This window comes from Serinus canaria, chromosome 25, assembly GCF_022539315.1.
Source record: "Serinus canaria isolate serCan28SL12 chromosome 25, serCan2020, whole genome shotgun sequence".
NCBI classification, from domain to species: domain Eukaryota; kingdom Metazoa; phylum Chordata; class Aves; order Passeriformes; family Fringillidae; genus Serinus; species Serinus canaria.
The window spans coordinates 13,803,043-13,822,964 of NC_066338.1; the positions used below are offsets into that span (position 1 = coordinate 13,803,043).

General features: G+C 65.2%; 3 protein-coding genes across 3 annotated transcripts in view; 2 read left to right on the forward strand and 1 right to left on the reverse strand.

The window, feature by feature from the left end:
* Positions 1 to 74, reverse strand: part of LOC108964320 (host cell factor 1-like) — a gene marked incomplete at its 3' end in the record, with an annotated part of 21,750 nt that extends 21,676 nt beyond the window's left edge. The window contains 1 exon segment of the mRNA XM_050984843.1: positions 51 to 74. Within this exon segment, the coding sequence (XP_050840800.1) occupies positions 51 to 74 (24 nt within the window).
* Positions 75 to 133: 59 nt separating this feature from the next.
* LOC127060744 (blue-sensitive opsin) lies at positions 134 to 5,424 on the forward strand. The gene is made up of 5 exons (XM_050984844.1): positions 134 to 143; positions 231 to 399; positions 1,146 to 1,311; positions 3,176 to 3,415; positions 5,127 to 5,424. Exons 1-5 carry the CDS (start codon positions 134 to 136, stop codon positions 5,253 to 5,255), a joined length of 714 nt encoding a protein of 237 aa, XP_050840801.1. The 3' UTR covers positions 5,256 to 5,424.
* A 4,081-nt stretch (positions 5,425 to 9,505) lies between these two features.
* On the forward strand, positions 9,506 to 16,735 carry LOC103825413 (red-sensitive opsin). Its single transcript, XM_050984513.1, has 6 exons — positions 9,506 to 9,617; positions 10,714 to 11,010; positions 12,266 to 12,434; positions 13,052 to 13,217; positions 14,738 to 14,977; positions 16,617 to 16,735. The coding sequence occupies exons 1-6, from the start codon at positions 9,506 to 9,508 to the stop codon at positions 16,728 to 16,730; spliced, it is 1,098 nt and encodes a 365-aa protein (XP_050840470.1). The 3' UTR covers positions 16,731 to 16,735.
* Positions 16,736 to 19,922: the final 3,187 nt, after the last annotated feature.

Sequence of the window (19,922 nt, forward strand, 5' to 3'; positions counted from 1 at the left end):
TGTCCCCTGTCCCCAGGGATGGTGTCCCTGTGGTCTCTGGCCATGGTGACCATGGTGACAGGGATGTCACCCATGTCCCCTGTGCCCATGCATAGTGTCCCTGTGGTCATTGGCTGTGGTGGCCATAGTGGCCATGGTGACAGGTGTGTCACCCTAGGGATGGTGTCCCTGTGGTCACTGGCTGTGGTGGCCATGGTGACAGGGATGTCACCCGTGTCCCCTGTCCCCAGGGATGGTGTCCCTGTGGTCACTGGCTGTGGTGGCCTTCGAGCGGTTCCTGGTCATCTGCAAGCCCCTGGGCAACTTCACCTTCCGGGGCAGCCACGCCGTGCTGGGCTGTGCCATCACCTGGATCTTCGGCCTCATCGCCTCCGTGCCCCCCCTCTTCGGCTGGAGCAGGTCTGGGGGGGTCTGGGGGTCCCGGGGGGGTCAGGGGGTCCCCAAGGTTTGGGGTTCCAATGGAACCTGGGGATCCCTGGAGTTGGGGATCTGGGGAAGGTTGAGGGGTCCCAGTTGGGTTGGGGGGTCCCAGTTGGGTTGGGGGGGTCCCTGGAGGGTCATGGGTCCTGGATGGGGTCAGGGGGTCGCAGGGGGATTGAGGGGTCCCCGGGGGGGGGGGGGTTGAGTCTTCGAGGGAGGTTGGGGGGTCTTGGATGGGGTCAGGGGTTTTGGGGGGGGGGGTTGAGGATCCTGGAGGGTTTTGGGGGACCCGAGGGGTTTTAAGGGTCTGGGGGCAGATCGAGGGGTTCTGGGGGAGGTCCGGGGGGGGTCCCTCAGCCGTGCGACCCCTCCCCCCCCAGCCGCTCCCCCAGACCCATCCCCAGGGAAGGGGGGGTTGGGAGTGCCCGGAATTGTCGGGGATTTGGGGATCCCGGCGCTCCCAGGGATTTCGCTGATCCCGGGGGCGGTTCGGGGGTCCCGGGCTGAGCTCGGGGGTCCCAGTGCCCACCCCCCGTGCCCCCTCCCCAGCTCCATCCCCGAGGGGCTGAGCAGCTCCAGGGCTCGGGGGTCCCGGGAATTTTCAGGGATTTATTGGCCCGGGGGTCCCGGGAGCAGGTCGGGGGTCCCGGGGGCGGTCGAGGGTCCCGGGGGCGGGTCTGAAGGTCCCTGGGAGGTGTGACCCCCGCCGGTGCCCCCCTCCCCAGGTACATCCCCGAGGGGCTGCAGTGCTCGTGCGGCCCGGACTGGTACACGACGGACAACAAATGGAACAACGAGTCCTACGTGATTTTCCTCTTCTGCTTCTGCTTCGGCTTCCCCCTGAGCGTCATCGTCTTCTCCTACGGGCGGCTGCTGCTCACCCTGCGCGCGGTGGGGGGATTTTGGGGGGTCCTGCGGGGGTCCCAGGGGCTCTTGGGGGGTCGGGGGATCAGGGGAGAGCAGGTTCCTGACCGTGATCATCTCCTGCGGGCGGCTGCTGCTCACCCTGCGTGCGGTGAGGGGATTTTGGGGGGTCCTGGGGGGGTCCCAGGGGCTCTTGGGGGATCCTGGGGGTCGAGGGGATCAGGGGAGCGCAGGTTCCTGACCATGATCATCTCCTATGGATGGCTGGTCCTCACCCTGCGTGCGGTGAGGGGATTTTGGGGGGTCCTGGGGGGGTCCCAGGGGGTCTTGGGGGATCCTGGGGGTCGAGGGGATCAGGGGAGTGCAGGTTCCTGGCTGTGATAATCTCCTATGGACGGCTGGTCCTCACCTGGCTTGCAGTGAGGGGATTTTGGGGGGTCTTGGGGGGCCCACGGTTTATTGGGGTACACGGCTTTATTGGGGTACACGGTTTATTGGGGGCACAGGGGAATTGGGGTCCCGTGGGGTGGGTGGTCCTTGGGGGGACCTCAAAGCGGGGGGGAGGCAGTGATGGGGGTCTGAGGACCCCCCCCCCCCATGTTTGACCCCCCCATGGGTCACTGGCGTGGTTGAGTCCTCCAGTCTGACCCCATAACTGACCCCATAACCAACCCCAGTCTGACCCCATAACTGACCCCATAACCAACCCCAGTCTGACCCCATAACCAACCCCAGTCTGACCCCATAACTGACCCCATAACTGACCCCATAACCAACCCCAGTCTGACTCCATAACCAACTCCAGTCTGACCCCATAACTGACCCCAGTCTGACCCCATAACTGACCCCATAACTGACCCCATAACTGACCCCAGTAACTGACCCCATAACTGACCCCATAACTGACCCCATAACCAACTCCAGTCTGACCCCATAACTGACCCCGTAACTGACCCCAGATCTCCCCCATACCTGACCCTATTTCTGATCCCATATCCCCCCAATATCTGACCCAATATCTCCCCACACTGACCCCATATTTAACCCCACATGTGACCCCATATCTGACCCATATCTCCCCACACTGACCCCATATCTAACCCCATATTGATCCCACCCTGACCCCATATCTGACCCCAATATAACCCCATATCTGACCCCATATCTGACCCCATACCTACCCCCTCCCCGACCCCACCCTGTCCCCACCCTGTCCCCATACCTACCCCCACCCCAACCCCACACTGTCCCCACCCTGTCCCCATATCCAGCCCCACCCTGTCCCCATATATGACCCCATATCTAACCCCATATCTGACCCCATATCTAACCCCATATCTGACCCCATATCTAACCCCACCCTAACCCCATATCTGACCCCATATCTAACCCCATATCTGACCCCATATCTAACCCCATACCTACCCCCTCCCTGACCCCACACTGTCCCCACCCTGACCCCATATCTAACCCCACACTGACCCCATATCTGACCCCACCCTGACCCCATATCTGACCCCATATCTGACCCTACCCTGTTCCTATATCTGACCCCATATCTAACCCCACACCTGACCCCATACTGACCCCACCCTGACCCCATATCTAACCCCATATCTAACCCCATATCTGACCCCACATCTGACCCCACACCTGACCCATACTGACCCCATATCTGACCCCACATCTGACCCCATATCTAACCCCATATCTGACCCTATATCTAACCCCAAACTATCCCCACCCTGACCCCATATCTAACCCCATATCTCTCCCCATATCTAACCCCATATCTGACCCCACATCTGACCCCACACCTGACCCCATATCTGACCCCATATCCCCATACCCCTCCCTGTCCCCCTCCTGACGCTGTCCCCCCCTCCCGCAGGTGGCCAAGCAGCAGGAGCAGTCGGCCACCACGCAGAAGGCGGAGCGCGAGGTGACCAAGATGGTGGTGGTGATGGTGCTGGGCTTCCTGGTGTGCTGGCTGCCCTACTGCTCCTTCGCGCTCTGGGTGGTGACACACCGGGGACACCCCTTCGACCTGGGGCTGGCCTCCATCCCCTCCGTCTTCTCCAAGGCCTCCACCGTCTACAACCCCATCATCTACGTCTTCATGAACAAGCAGGTGGGGACACGGGGACACGGGGACACTGGGGACACTGGGATAGTGGGGATGGTGGGGACAGTGGGACAGTGGGCATCTGTGTCTTTATGAACAAGCAGGTGGGGACACGGGGACATGGGGACATGGGGACAGTGGGGGCAGTGGGGATGGTGGGGACAGTCAGGGTTGTGGGGGCATGGGGACAGTGGGGATCTACGTCTTCACGAACAAGCAGGTGGGGACACGGGGACATGGGGACACTGGGAGATGGGGACACGGGGACAGTGGGACATGGGGACAGTGAGGGTGGTGGGGGCATGGGGACAGTGGGACAGTGGGGATGGTGGGCATCTACGTCTTCATGAACAAGCAGGTGGGGACACGGGGACATGGGGACAGGGACACGGGGACATGGGGACATGGGGACAGCGGGGACAATGGGGTAGTGGGGATGGTGGGGATGGTGGCATCTACGTCTTCATGAACAAGCAGGTGGGAACACAGGGACATGGGGACATGGGGACAGTGGGGTGGTGGGGACAGTGAGGGTGGTGGGGGCATGGGGACAGTGGGACAGTGGGGATGGTGGGCATCTACGTCTTCATGAACAAGCAGGTGGGGACACTGGGACATGGGGAGATGGGGACTCGGGGACATGGGGACACTGGGAGATGGGGACATGGGGATAGTGGGGATGGTGGGGACACAGGGACATGGGGACAGTGGGGATGGTGGGGACAATGGGATGGTGGGGATGGTGGGCATCTACGTCTTCATGAACAAGCAGGTGGGGACATGGGGACAGTGGGGATTGTGGGGACATGGGCACGGTGGGGATCTATGTCTTTGTGAACAAGCAGGTGGGGACACGGGGACAGGGGGACAGTGGGACATGGGGACACAGGGACACTGGGATGGTGGGGACAGTGGGGATAGTGGGCATCTACGTCTTCATGAACAAGCAGGTGGGGACACGGGGACACTGGGAGATGGGGACAGTGGGACACTGGGAGATGGGGACATGGGGCATGGGGACAGTGGGGATGGTGGGGACATGGGGATGGTGGGCATCTATGTCTTCATGAACAAGCAGGAGGGGACATGGGGACATGAGGACAGTGGGGATGATGGGGACAGTGGGGATGGTGGGGACGATGGGACAGTGGGACATGGGGACATAGGGATGGTGGGGATGGTGGGACGTGGGGACAGTGGGCATCTGTGTCTTCATTAACAAGCAGGTGGGGACACAGGGACAGTGGGACAGTGGGACAGTGGGACAGTGGGCATGGTGGGGACAATAGGACAATGGGGGGGATGGTGGCATCTATGTCTTCATAAACAAGCAGGTGGGGACACAGGGACATGAGGACAATGGGGACATGGGGGCAGTGCTGTGGGTCTGGGGTCCTGTCCCTGGGTCTGGTGTCCCGCTGTGGGTGTGGGGCTGTTCCTATGGGTCCCTCTGTGGATCTGGGGTCTCTCTGTGGGTCGGGGTTCTTTCCGTGGGTCAGGGCTGTCTCTGTGGGTCAGGGGTCCCGCTGGGAGTCTGGGGTCTCTCTGTGGGTCTCTATGGCTCCCTGTTTGTATGGGTCCCATTGTGGGTCGGGGCTCTCTCCGTGGCTCTGGGCTCTCCGTGGGTCTGGGGTCCTGCTGTGGGTCGGGGCTCTCTCCGTGGGTCTGGGGTCTCTCCGTGGGTCTGGGGTCCCGCTGTGACGCCCCCTGCCCGCAGTTCCGCTCCTGCATGCTCAAGCTCGTGTTCTGTGGCCGGAGCCCCTTCGGGGATGACGACGACGTGTCCGGCTCCTCCCAGGCCACCCAGGTGTCCTCGGTGTCCTCCAGCCAGGTGTCCCCAGCGTAGGGCCCGGCCCCACAGTGGGGCTGCCCCACGGCTCTGCCCCACGGCGGGGCTGCCCCACAGCGGGCTCAGCCCTAGAGTGAGCTCTGCCCCACAGCGGGCCCGACCCAGCCAGGGCTGCCCCACACCGGGCTCAGCCCCACACCAGGCTCAGCCCTATATGGATTTCTGCCCCACACTGGGCTCGGCCCTATATGGATCTCTGCCCCACATTGGGCTCAGCCCTATATGGATCTCTGCCCCACATTGGGCTCAGCCCCACACTGGGCTCGGCCCCACATTGGGCTCTGCCCTATAGGGATCTCAGCCCCACATTGGGCTCAGCCCCACACTGGGCTCTGCCCCACACTGGGCTCTGCCCCACATCAGGCTCAGCCTCACAGTTCTGCCCTATGGAGGGCTCTGCCCCCCCACAGTGCTGCCCCCCACAGTGCTGCCCCACACTGGGCTCTGCCCCATGGAGGATTTTGCCCCACATCAGCCTCTGCCCCACGGTGGTGCTGCCCCAGAGCTTCACTCTCTGGAGGCTCAGCCCCACTTCTCTGCCCCACATCGGGCTCTGCCCCATGGCAGCTCTGCCCCACACCCCCCACACCGCTCTCAGCCCCACGGCAGCTCTGCCCCCCCCGCTATGGGGCAGCCCCACGGCTCCGTTGTACATAAACCCCCCCCCACCCCCCCGTATTAAACACTGGAGACGCAGCCGCTGCCTCTGCTTTGGGGACCGCCCCACAAGTGCCCCACAAGTGCCCCCAGACCCACAGATGCCACCCCCAATGCCCCACAAGTGTCTTTGCAGTGCCCCCAAATGCCCCCGCAGTGCCCCCAGCCCCACAAGTGCCCTCCAAGTGCCCCACAAATGCCCCATAAGTGCCCCACAAGTGTCCTCGCAGTAACGCCATAGCCCCGCAGTGCCCCAGCCCCACAAGTGCCCCCAAAATGCCCCCCCCAGGTGCCCACCAGGTGCCCCCCGGGTGCCCCCGCGGTGGGGCGCGCGGCCGAGTTCTGCCAGTAGTGAGCTTTTTTTCCAGGAAAAAGTTCAGAACTAGCGGAATTCCGGCCGCACGGCCCGGGGGGGACACGGGGGGGACACCCCAGAGGGGACACCCCAGAGGGGACACAGTGGGGACACCCACGGGATGCCCCAGAGGGGACACGGAGGGGACACCCCACAGGGGACACCCACGGGACGCCCCAGAGGGGACACAGTGGGGACACGGAGGGACACCCATGGGACGCCCCAGAGGGGACAACCCATAGGTGACATCCATGGGACACCCCATATGGGCCACCCCACAAGGGACACTCACAGGGACACCTGTGGCACCCATGGAGGTCCTTGGTGGCCCCACAGTGACCCACAGCAGCCCCACGACACCCACTGGTGGCCCTTGGTGGCCCCACGGCAGCCCCCCAGAGACCCTCCAGCCCCTCCCAGCGATCCCCGGTAGCCACCGGTGGTTCTCGGTGGCCCCACGGCGGCTCATGGTGGCCCCAAAGCAGCCCCCCCCCCCCGTGACCCACAGCACGCCCGGGTGGCCCTCAGTGGCCTTGGTGGCCCCCCAGAGCCCCCCCAGAGCCCCCCAACCCCCTCCCCCCGCGCCCCCCCAGCACTTACCTGCTGCCCCCCGGGATGGGGGGGGGGAGAGAGATGGGGGGTGGGGGGCACCGCCCGCCCCCTTTGCCCCCCAATTTGGGGGGGTTCCGGCCGCTCCCCAAACCAATCGCCCCCCCTGGAACCGACGGGACCCCCCAGAACCCCGAAAAGCCTCTCCAGGACCCCTGGAACGGCTCCAAAACTGCTCAGAACTGCCCCAAAATTGCTCAGAACTGCCCTAAAACCGCTCAGAGCCGCCCCAAAATCCTTCAGAACCGCCCCAAAATCCCCTCCAGTCCCCCCCCTCCCCCCCGAGGGAACCTCCCGACCTCCCTGGAGCCCCCCAAAACCCTCCCGGAGCCCTCCGGGACCCTCCAGACCCCCCAACGCCCCCTCAGAACCGCCCAAAATCCTTCCAGAACCGCTCCTAAACCCCTCAGAACCACCCCAAACCCATCCCCGACACCCCCCAAAACCCCCCGGAGACCCCCAGACCCCCCAAATCCGCCCCAGCTCCCCCCAGGAGCCCCCCGGAGCCCCCCAAGGTTCTCTCTCCGCCGCTCCGCGCCCCCTTTTCCCCGGGGGGGGGATTAAAGTTTCCGTGTCCCCCCTAATCGGACTCCCCCGGGGCGACCCGAAAATCCCGGGATTAGGGGGGGAGGGGGCAGCTCCGGCCCCTCCCGGGGGGGCGGGATTAAGGTCAGGCCTGGGGGGTCCTTCTGGGGTGACCCCCGGGGAGCGCCCCGAAGCCCCGGGACCCCCCCAGGACCCCAAATGTGGGGTGCGGAAGGGGATGGGGGGGGACACCCCAAGACCCCAAATTCGAGCCCCCATCCCCTCGTTAATCCATCGTCCCCACCCCCCCCACCCCCGGGTTAATTGCTAATTAGGGCTGCGGCTATTTTTGGGGGGGGGGGGGGGGGGGTGGGGCTCCCCCCGTGCCCCACTTGGCCCCGAGCCGGAGCCCCCCGTGATGTAACGCGGCCCCGTGACCCCGATCCGGGGGGCCCGACCCCAAAATGTGGGTCAGGAGGGGGTGCCGAGCTCCCGGTGTGGGGCGAGACCCCAAAATGTGGGTCAGGAGGGGGTCGGGAGTTCTCGGTGTGGGGCAGGACCTCGATATGGGGCGGGAGGGGTTCAGGACCCCGCTATGGGGTGGGAGGGGGGTCAGGACCCCAATGTGGGGCAGAATCCCAAATGTGGGGCAGGAAAGGGTCAGGACCCCCCTATGGGGCGGGACAGGGGTCAGGACCCCAAATGTGGGTCAGGAGGGGGGCAGAACCCCCCGATCTGGGGCAGAACCCCAAATGTGGGTCAGGAAGGGCTCAGGACTCTGCTATGGGGTGGGAGGGGGCCATGATCCCCCGATGTGGACCAGGACCCCTAAATGTGGGGCAGAACCCCCGATGTGGGGCAAGAGGAGGCCCCGACCTCCCGATGTGGGGCAGAACCCCAAATGTGGGTCAGGAAAGGGTCAGGACCCCCCGGTATGGGGCAGAACCTCCCAATGTGGGGCAGAACCCCAAATGTGGGTCAGGACCCCGATGTGGGTCAGGAGGGGGGCCGGGACCCAGAATTTTGTGGGTCGGGGGCCAGGACCCCCCAGTGTGGGGCAGGGTGAGCTGGGACCCCCCGATGTGGGGCAGGAGGGGGGTGAGGACCCCGCTATGGGGCAGGAAGGGGGGGCCGAGACCCCCATGTGGGGCAGGACCCCAATGTGGGGCTGCGTCACATCCCGGGGGGGCAGCGCTGCTCCTGGGGGGGGGGCTCAGCCTCACACTTGGGGGTCCCGGGGGAGCAAATTTGGATCCTGAGGGGGCTCAGTCGGGAACCGGGGGTGGGGAATTGGAGCTGGGGTTTGGGGGGGGGGTCCCGGGGGTCCCCATTTCCATCCCGGGGGTCCCGTGGGGGCCAATTTGAATCCCGGGGAGGCCAATTTGGGTGGAAATTATCCAGGGAACCTCGGGGCTGTTTTGGGGGTCCCGGGGGTTTCTGAGGGTCCCGGGGGGTCCCCATTTCCATCCGGGGGGTCCCGTTGGGATCCTGGGGGTCCCGTGGGGGCCAATTTGAATCCCGGGGGGGCCAATTTGGACCTCGGGGGTGGAAATTATCCAGGGAACCTCGGGGCTGATTGTGACAAACGCTGCGGTTGGGGGGTCCTGGGGGTTTCTGGGGGTCCCGGGGGTCTTGGGGGTCCCCATTTCCATCCCGGGGGTCCCGTGGGGGCCAATTTGAATCCCGGGGGGGCCAATTTGGGTGGAATTTATCCAGGAAACCTCGGGGCTGTCTGTGACGAAGCGCTGCCTTTTGGGGGTCCCGGAGGTTTTTGGGGGTCCCGGGGGTTTCTGGGGGTGCCGATTTCCATCCGGGGGGTCCCGTTGGGATCTCGGGGGTCCCGTGGGGGGCAGTTGGGACCCCGGGGTGGGGGGCAGGGCCCAGGAAACAGCGGGGGATTAGCGCTGGCGTCAATCCCATCAGCTCACCCCGGCTGCTCAGGTGAGGCCGGGGCGTCCCCCCCGGATCCGCGCGGCCCCAATTAAGGGCTCAGGGACGGGATTTTGGGGGGGGGGTCCGGGCTAATCCGGGGGCGGGGGGGGGTATAAGAGCAGGGGGGCGCGGCTGGCCGGGGCAGTGGCGCTGGTGGCACTTGGGGACGATGGCGACGGGCGTTTTTGACGGGGCGGTTTTCGCCGCCCGCCGGCGTCACGACGACGACGACACCACGCGCGACAGCATCTTCACCTACACCAACAGCAACAACACGCGCGGTGAGCGGCGGCGACACGCGGGGACACCGCGGGGACACGCGGGGACACCGGGGGAGGGGGCCTGGGGCGGTTTTGGGGCGGTTTTGGGGCATTTTGGGGTTGGCGGTTGAGGTATGGATATAGTAGAGATGAGCGTGGTGAAGATGTTGGGGACATCAGGGGACACAGGGAGGCATGGAGGACACTGGGGGACATCAGGGGACACTGGGGGACATCAGGAGACACTGGGGGACACCAGGGGAGGGGTTTTGGGGCAGTTTTGGGACAGGTTTGAGGAGTTTTGGGGTAAACAGACATCGATGGCAGCAACGCGCGGTGAAGACGCGGAGGGACATGGGGGGACAAAAGGGGCAGGAAGGGACATCAGTGGTGACCAAAAGGCACAAAGGGACATGAGGGGACATGAGGGGACACAAGGGGAGCATTTTGAGGGAGATTTGGGAGGAGTTTTTGGGGTCAACGATCAACGCACACCAACCCGTATTGATGGCAGTGACGCAGTGAAGATGTGGGGGGACATGGAGGGGACATGAGGGGACATGAGGAGACACAAAGGGACACCAGGGGATCATTTTGAGGGAGATTTTGGGGAGTTCTGAGGAGTTTTGAAGAGTTTGGGGGTCAATGATCAACCGTACGCCAACCCACACCGACAGCAGTGGCGCAGTGAAGATGTGGGGGGACATGAGGGGACATGGAGGGGACATGAGGGGACAGGGAGGGACATCACAGGGGGACATGAAGAAGCATAAAGGGACACCAGGGGATCATTTTGAGGGAGATTTTGGGGAGTTCTGAGGAGTTTTGAAGAGTTTTTGGGTCAACGATCAACCTACGCCAACCCACACCGACGGCAGTGGCGCAGTGAAGATGTGGGGGGACATGAGGGGACAGGGAGGGACATCACAGGAGGACATGAAGGGACATGAAGAAGCACAAAGGGACACCAGGGAATAATTTTGAGGGAGATTTGAGGGAATTTTGAGGTCAACACCAACCTCCACCACCCCCAGCGGGGGCGAGGCCACACGGGGTGACGCGAGGTGACACGAGGGTCACCGACGGCCACCACCGCTGACCCCGCTCGGTCCCCCAGGTCCCTTCGAGGGCCCCAACTACCACATCGCTCCGCGCTGGGTGTACAACCTGACGTCGCTGTGGATGATCTTCGTGGTGGTGGCCTCGGTGTTCACCAACGGGCTGGTGCTGGTGGCCACGGCCAAGTTCAAGAAGCTGCGGCACCCCCTGAACTGGATCCTGGTCAACCTGGCCGTGGCCGACCTGGGCGAGACGGTCATCGCCAGCACCATCAGCGTGGTCAACCAGATCTTCGGCTACTTCATCCTCGGCCACCCCATGTGCGTCATCGAGGGCTACACCGTCAGCGCCTGCGGTCAGTGGGGCGGGGACACACAGGGGGGTGTGGGGATGTGGTGTGGGGACACACAGGGGGGTGTGGGCAGTGGGGCTGGGACACAGGGGGGCCTAGGGTGTGGGCAGTGGGGACACAGGGGGGTGTTGAGCATGGGCAGTGGGGCTGGGGACATGGGGGGGCTGGGGGTGGGGTCTGGGGACATGGGGGGGCTGGGGAGGGCGGGGCTGGGGACATGGGGGGTGTGGGTATGGGGCTGGGGACACTCAGGGGTCTGGGGTCTGGGGAGTGGGCTGGGGACACTCAGGGGGTCTGGGGTGTGGGCAGTGGGGCTGGGGACATGGGGGGGGCTGGGTGCGGGGCTGGGACATGGGGGGTCTGGGGTCTGGGGAGGGGGCTGGGGACACGGGGGGGTTGCGGTGTGGGGGTGGGACACACAGGGGGTTGGGCAGTGGGGCTGGGCACAGGGGGGGCTGGGGTGTGGGGTGGGGACACAGGGGGGTGTGGGCAGTGGGGCTGGGGACATGGGGGGGCTGGGAGGGTGGGGCTGGGGACATGGGGGTTGTGTAGCAGTGGGCAGTGGGGCTGGGGACATGGGGGGCTGGGGGGTGGGGCTGGGGACACTCAGGGGGTCTGGGGTGTGGGCAGTGGGGCTGGGGACACGGGGGGTCTGGGGTGGGGCTGGGGACACACGGGGGTCTGGGGAGTGGGGCTGGGGACACTCAGGGGGTCTTGGGGGTAGGCAGTGGGGTGGGGACACGCGGGCTGTGAGGTGTGGGCAGGGGGATGGGGATAGGGTAGGGGATGGGATGTGGGGCAGGGATGTGGGGTGAGATATGGGGCAGGGATGTGAGGCAGGGATATGGGGTGGGACATGGGACAAGGATGTGGGGCAGGGATGTGGGTCACAAATGTGGGTCAGGGACTCTCTATGGGTCTGGGGCGCTATGGGGCAGCCCCATAACCACCCCAAACCCCTGCAGCCATCACGGCGCTCTGGTAGCAGGGACTGGAAATTATGGGGCTGTCTATGGGGTTCTATAGGGCTGGGCACTATAGGGCCACTCTCTATGGGTCTGGGCGCCATGGGGCAGCCCCATAACCACCCCCAAACCCCTGCAGGCATCCCTGGCCACTCTCCTCACAGCAAGGACTGGATGCTATGGGGTTGTCTATGGGGTTCTGTGGGGCTGAGCTCTATAGGGCCACGTTCCACGGGGCTCTGTGGGTCTGGGCGCTATGGGGCAGCCCCATAACCACCCCCAAACCCCTGCAGGCATCACGGCGCTCTGGTCCCTGGCCATCATCTCCTGGGAGCGCTGGTTCGTGGTCTGCAAACCCTTCGGCAACATCAAGTTCGACGGGAAGCTGGCGGTGGCCGGGGTCCTCTTCTCCTGGATCTGGTCCTGCGCCTGGACCGCGCCCCCCATCTTCGGCTGGAGCAGGTGGGGAGGGGGCCGGGGGTGACACGAGTGTCCCCAGGGGGTCACAGAGGTGACACGGCTGTCCCCAGAGCTGTGGGAGGGGTCTGGGCCGGGGTCCTCCTCTCCTGGATCTGATCCCGCCTCTGGACCACGCCCCCCATCCTCGGCTGGAGTAGGTGGGGAGGGGTCCCCAGGCCGTGGGGAGGGGTCCGGGGGTGACACGAGTGTCCCCAGGGGGTATTAAGGGGTGACACGAGTGTCCCCAGAGCTGTCAGAGGCTGCAGGGATGACCTGAGAGTCCCCAAGGTGGGTCTGGGGTCCCCAGGTGTCCCCAAGGTGGGTCTGGGGGTGACCCCCCGAGGTTCCCAGGGATCCCCCAGACCCGGATCCTTCCCGAGGAATTTGGGGGGGGTCCCGTTGTCACCGCTGACCCCTCGGTGTCCCCCGGGGCAGGTACTGACCCCATGGGGGTGTCCCAGGTGTCCCCAAGCTGGGTCTGGGGGTCCCCAGGTGTCCCCAAGGTGGGTCTGGGGGTGACCCCCCGAGGTTCCCAGGGATCCCCCAGACCCGGATCCTTCCCGAGGAATTTGGGGGGGGTCCCGTTGTCACCGCTGACCCCTCGGTGTCCCCCGGGGCAGGTACTGGCCCCACGGGCTGAAGACCTCGTGCGGGCCGGACGTGTTCAGCGGCAGCACGGACCCAGGGGTGCAGTCCTACATGGTGGTGCTGATGGTCACCTGCTGCTTCTTCCCGCTGGCCGTCATCATCTTCTGCTACCTGCAAGTCTGGCTGGCCATCCGTGCGGTGAGCAGAGACCCCTCCCCAAAAAATCCTGAACCCCCCCCACCCCAAAAAAAAAAAAAAACCCTGGGGGAAAAAATTCTGACCTGAAAAATAAAACACCCCAGGACCCCCCTGACCCCCTCATGTCCCCCCCCCCCAGGTGGTGGCTCAGCAGAAGGAGTCACCCCAGATACCCCTTTAACCCTCCCAAACCCCCCTTTAACCCCTCCACACCCCCCAATAACCCCCCAGGACCCCCCAATCTCCTCCCAGCCTCCCCCCAGGACCCCCGTGACCCCCTCATGTCCCCCCCCAGGTGGTGGCTCAGCAGAAGGAGTCACCTTTAATCCCCCAAACAGCCCCTTTATAACCCCCCAAACCCCATGATAACCCCCCAGGACCCCACAATACCCCCCCCAGCCCCTCCCCAGGACCCCCCCTGACCCCCCCTGTGCCCCCCCAGGTGGCAGCTCAGCAGAAAGTGTCACATTTAATCCCCCAAACAGCCCCTTTGTACCCCCCAAACCCCATGATAACCCCCAGGACCCCCCCCCAGGATCCCCCTGACCCCCCCTGTGCCCCCCCAGGTGGCAGCCCAGCAGAAGGAGTCACCCTTTGTACCCATTTAACCCCCCCAAACCCCACAATAACCCCCCAATAACCCCCCCAAACCCCCCAGTCTCCCCCCCAGCCCCCTCCCCAGGACCCCCCTGACCCCCCCATGTGCCCCCCAGGTGGCAGCCCAGCAGAAGGAGTCACCTTTATATCCCCCAAACACGCCGCTTTATACCCCCCAAACCCCATGATACCCCCCAAGACCCCCCAATCTCCCCCCCCAGGACCCCCCTGAACCCTCCCTTGCCCCCCCCAGGTGGCCGGCCCAGCAGAACGAGTCACCTTTATCCCCCCCAAACCCCCCAGTCCACCCCCCCAGTCTCCCCCCCAGGACCCCACAACTCCCCCCCAGGACCCCCCAGGACCCCCCTCTGCGACCCCCTCTGTGCCCCCCCAGGTGGCGGCCCAGCAGAAGGAGTCACCCAGATACCCCTTTAACCCCCCCAAACCCCATGATACCCACCAGGACGCCCCAATAACCCCCCCAAACCCCCCAGGACCCTCCCAATCTCCCCCCCAGCCCCCTCCCCAGGACCCCCCTGACCCCCCCGTGCCCCCCCCAGGTGGCGGCCCAGCAGAAGGAGTCACCCCAAACCCCCCAACAACCCCCCAATCTCCCCCCCAAAACCCCCAATCTCCCCCCAAGGACCCCCCTAACCCCCCCCCGTGTCCCCCCAGGTGGCGGCCCAGCAGAAGGGATCACCCCAGATACCCCTTTAACCCCCGATAACCCCCCAATCTCCCCCCCAAACCCCCAATCTCCCCCCAAGGACCCGCCTAACCCCCCCCGTGTCCCCCCAGGTGGCGGCCCAGCAGAAGGGATCACCCCAGATACCCCTTTAACCCCCGATAACCCCCCAATACCCCCCCAGGACCCCCCAATCTCCACCCCAGGACCCCCCTGACCCCCCCTTGCCCCCCCCCAGGTGGCGGCCCAGCAGAAGGAGTCGGAGTCGACGCAGAAGGCGGAGAAGGAGGTGTCGCGCATGGTGGTGGTGATGATCCTGGCCTACTGCTTCTGCTGGGGGCCCTACACCATCTTCGCCTGCTTCGCCGCCGCCAACCCCGGCTACGCCTTCCACCCGCTCACCGCCGCCCTGCCCGCCTTCTTCGCCAAGAGCGCCACCATCTACAACCCCATCATCTACGTCTTCATGAACAGACAGGTGAGGGACACGCCTGGGGGCACCTGGGGGCACCTGGGGACACCTGGGTACGGCTGTGGGCATGGGGTATGGGGTATGGGGTGAGGGATAGAGCCACCACCTACAACCCCATCATCTACGTCTTCATGAACAGACAGGTGAGGGACACGCCTGGGGGCACCTGGGGGCACCTATGGGCATGGGGATATGGGATAGAGCAGGGGCTGGGACAGGGATAGAGCCACCACCTACAACCCCATCATCTACGTCTTCATGAACAGACAGGTGAGGGACACGCCTGGGGACACCTGGGGACAGCTGAGCACACCTGGGTGCAGCTATGGGCATGGGGATATGGGGTATGGGGGTATGGGACAGACCATCTACAACCCCATCATCTACGTCTGCATGAACAGACAGGTGAGGGGCACACCTGAGCACAGGTGGGGGCACCTGAGCACACCTGGGGACAGCTGAGCACACCTGGGGACAGCTATGGGCATGGGGTATGGGGTATGGGGTGAGGGATAGAGCCACCATCTACAACCCCATCATCTACGTCTGCATGAACAGACAGGTGAGGGACACACCTGGGGGCACCTGGGCACCTGAGCACACCTGGGGACAGCTGAGCACACCTGGGTACAGCTATGGGCTTGGGGATATGGGATAGAGCAGGGTTAGGGGGCTGGGACAGGGATAGAGCCACCATCTACAACCCCATCATCTACGTCTGCGTGAACAGACAGGTGAGGGGCACACCTGGGCACACCTGGGCACACCTATGGTACACCTGAGCACACCTGGGTACATCTATGGGCACGAGGGTATGGGATATGGGGTATGGGACAGGGACAGGGTCACCATCTACAGCCCCATCATCTACGTCTGCACGGACAGGTGAGGGGCACACCTGGGCACACCTGGGGACACACCTGGGCACACCTGTGGGCATGAGGACACTGCCAGGACACTGGGATGGGGGGGGTGGCACTGGGACTGGGATAGAACCACCACCTGCAAGCCCATCATTTACATCTTCGTGTTCTCCTGTCCCCCTGTCTGTCCCCCTGTCTGTCCCTCTGGCCCCCTGTCTGTCCCCCTCTGTCCCCTGTACTCTGTTTGTCCCTTTGTCCCACCTGTTCCTGTCTGTCTCCTGTGTCCCCTGTGTGTCCCCTGTCTGTCCCCCTGCCTCTGCTGTCCCCTGTCTGACCCCTGTGTCCCCCGTGTGTCCCCCATCGCCCTGTCCCTGGTGTCCCCTGTCTGTCCCCTGTGTCCCCTGTCTGTCCCCTGTCTGTCCCCTGTGTCCCCTGTCTGTCCCCTGTCTGCCCCTGCTGTCCCTGTCTGTCCCTGTCTGTCCCCTGTCTGTCCCCTGTCTGTCCCCTGTCTGTCCCTGTCTGTCCCCTGTCTGCCCCCTGTCTGTCCCCTGTCTGTCCCCCTGTATCCCCTGTCTGTCCCCTGTCTGTCCCCTGTGTCCCCTGTCTGTCCCCTGTCTGCCCCCTGTCCCTGTCTGTCCCCCTGTATCCCCTGTCTGTCCCCTGTCTGTCCCCTGTGTCCCCTGTCTGTCCCCTGTCTGCCCCCCTGTCCCTGTCTGTCCCCTGGCCCCTGTCTGTCCCCTGTCTGTCCCCTGTCCCCTGTCTGTCCCCGGGTGTCCCCGCAGTTCCGGAACTGCATCCTGCAGCTCTTTGGCAAGAAGGTGGACGATGGCTCCGAGGTCTCCACCTCGCGCACCGAGGTGTCCTCGGTGTCCAACTCCTCCGTGTCCCCCGCCTAGGGACCCCCGCCGCCCCCTCCCCAATAAAGCTTTGTACCTCCCGGACAGCCGTGCCACCCGTGTCACCTCCCCGCGCTGGCCCTGGTGTCCCCAAGGGGAGGGGGGTCCCCTCCTTGGTGTCCCCAAGGGGCGGGGGGGGTCCCCTCCTTGGTGTCCCCAATGTCCCCAAGGGGCTGGGGGTTCTCAGTGTCACCTCCCCGCACTGGCCCCGGTGTCCCCAGGGGGCTGGGGGTCTCCTCCTTGGTGTCCCCAATGTCCCCAATGGCTCTTGGGGTTCCCTCTTTGGTGTCCCCACTGTCCCCAGGGTGCTGGGGTTCCCCAGTGTCCCCTCCTTGGAGGGTGTCCCATGTCCCAATGGCTCTGGGGAGGTGACGTCACCTAGGGGCGTCCCCAATGTCCCAGTCAAGGGTGTCCCCATTGTCCCCATGGCTCTGGCGGACCCCAGTGTCCCAGTCAGGAGGGTCCCCAATGTCTCCCTCGATGGATTTTCATTGTCCCCATGGCTCTGGGGGTCCCCATTGTCCCCTCCTGCCGTGTCCCCAGTGTCCCCATGGCTCTGGGGGTCCCCGGTGTCCCCTCCTGCCGTGTCCCCAGTGTCCCCATGGCTCTGGGGGTCCCCGGTGTCCCCTCCTGGGGTGTCCCCAGTGTCCCCATGGCTCTGGGGGTCCCCGGTGTCCCCTCCTGGGGTGTCCCCAGTGTCCCCATGGCTCTGGGGGTCCCCGGTGTCCCCTCCTGGGGTGTCCCAATTGTCCCATCAGCCACCCGGGGGTCCCCAACCTTCCCATCAGCCTTTCCGTCGGTGTCACCCTCCCCATCCCGCCGTGTCCCCCCAAATCCCCCCCAGACCCCGGGGAGCGACAGCTGGCCCCGCCCCCGAGAGCGCGCAGCCAATGGAAAGCGCTACCGCTGCGCGCGGCTCTGCTATTGGTTAATAGCGATGTCAATCATCGTTTCCCCAAGCGGCCAATCAGGAGCAGGGGTGGGGCGAAAGGGGCGTGATCTGAATGGGGGTGATGTCATCGTCTCTGGCCGCGCCCCCATGCCTTCTCATTGGTGAAAAAGGGCGGGAGGGGCGCTCGCAGCGCTGTGATTGGCGGGGAGGGGGCGGGAAAGAGGCGGGGCTAGAGGAAAAGGCACGTGGAGGGGGGGGACGGGGACAGGGATGGGGACACAGGGATGGGGTCAGGGATGGGGACAGGGATGGGGACAGGGACGGGGACAGGGACAGGGATGGGGACACAGGGATGGGGAAGGGGACAAGAATGGGAGAGGGACAGGGATGGAGACAGGGATGGGGACAGGGACAGGGATGGGGACAGGGATGGGGACAGGGATGGGGACAGGGATGGGGACACAGGGATGGGGACAGGGATGGGGAAGGGGACAAGAATGGGACAGGGACAGGGATGGGGACAGGAATGGGATAGGGACAAGGACAGGGACCAGGAGTGGACAGAGATGGGGACAGGGACAGGGATGGGGTCAAGGATGTGAGTGGGACAGAGATGGGACAGGGAAAAGGACAAGGATAGGACAGGGATGGGGATAGGAATGGGGACAGGGATGTGAGTGGGACAGAGATGGGACAGGGACAAGGACGGGGACAGGACAGGGATGGGGATAGGACAGGGATGGGACAGGGACAGGGACAAGGACAAGGAGTGGACAGGGATGGGGACAGGGACAAGACAGGGCTGGGGACAGGGCTGGGACAGGGAGAAGGATGGGGACAATGAAGGGGACAGGACAGGGATGGGGATGGGACAAGGATGGGGCAAGGATGGGTACAGAGATGGGACAGGGACAAGGACAGGAACAGGACAGGGATGGGGACAGGATGGGGACAGGGATGGGATGGTGACGGGGACAAGGACAGGGACAGGGATGGGACAGGACAGGGATGGCACAGGCAAAGGACAGGGGGGTGTCCCCTGAGGTGACATCGTCCCTGGTGTCCCCACACCCTCTGTCCCTCGCATCCTTGTGTCCCACGTCCCCCTGTCCCGCTGCCCCGTGTCCCTTGTGTCCCCCCTGTCCTCCCTGTCCCCTGTGTCCCCCCCGTGTCCCCCTGGGTGGGTGGCTGGCCCTCCAAGGGACGGGGACACCGAGGGGACACCCGGCGGGGGGGACAGGAGGGGACAGGTGAGACATGGCGGGGGGGGGGGGGTGTGACACGGGGGGGTGACCCGGGGGAGGGACACACAGGAGGTGACACGGGGGGGGTGACAAAGAGGAGGTGACAAAGAGGAGGTGACACCCCGGTGGTCTCCACCAGCGACATCGGAGTGGGGGGGTTTCCACCCAGTGGGCGTGGCCTCCCTCTCCGGCCCCGCCCCTCCGCAGGCCCCGCCCCCGGCCCGCAGCGCCTCCGGCAGCGCCGCAGCGCCGGGACCGATGGGCCGGGACCGGTACCGGGGGGGGCCCGCGGGGCCGGGGGGGCTCGGGGGGCTCCGGGGGGGGGGTCCGGGCTCGGGGGGGCTCGGGGGGAGCGGGGGAGGGGCGGGGGAGGGGGCAGCGCGCGGGGCTGCGGGAGGGGGGAGGGGGGAGGATGCGGGGGGAGGGGGAGAGGGGGATACGGGGGGGGCTGGGGGGGCGGGAGAGCGCGGGGGGAGGGGGGGGAAGAGCGGGGGGGGCACCTGGGCAGGTGTGAGAGCGAGGGGGGAGCGGGGGCGGGGCCAGGGGTGGCCAGGTGTGGTGGGGACAGCTGTGAGCAGGTGTGACACGGGTGTGCGGGCGTCAGGGACAGGGGCGGCGGGGACAGGGGTGGCCAGGGGGGAGCAGGTGTGACAGGGCCAGGTGTGACAGGGCCAGGTGTGTCCAGGTGTGACAGGGCCAGGTGTGACAGGGCCAGGTGTGTCCAGGTGTGACAGGGATGTCCAGGTGTGACAGGGCCAGGTGTGTCCAGGTGTGTCAAGGATGTCCAGGTGTGTCCAGGTGGGACAGGGGTGACCAACTGTGGCCAGGTGTGTTGGGGATGTCCAGGTGTCACACACGGGGGTGGCCAGGTGTGGTGGGGACCGGTGTGACCAGCTGTGACCAGGTGTGTCGGGGATGTCCAGGTGTGTGCAGGTGTGTTGGGGACAGCTGTGTGCAGGTGTTGGAGACAGGTGTACCCAGGCGTGTCAGGGAAAGGTGTGTCCAGGTGTGTCAGGGCAGGTGTGTCCAGGTGTGCCCAGGTGTGTCCAGGTGTGG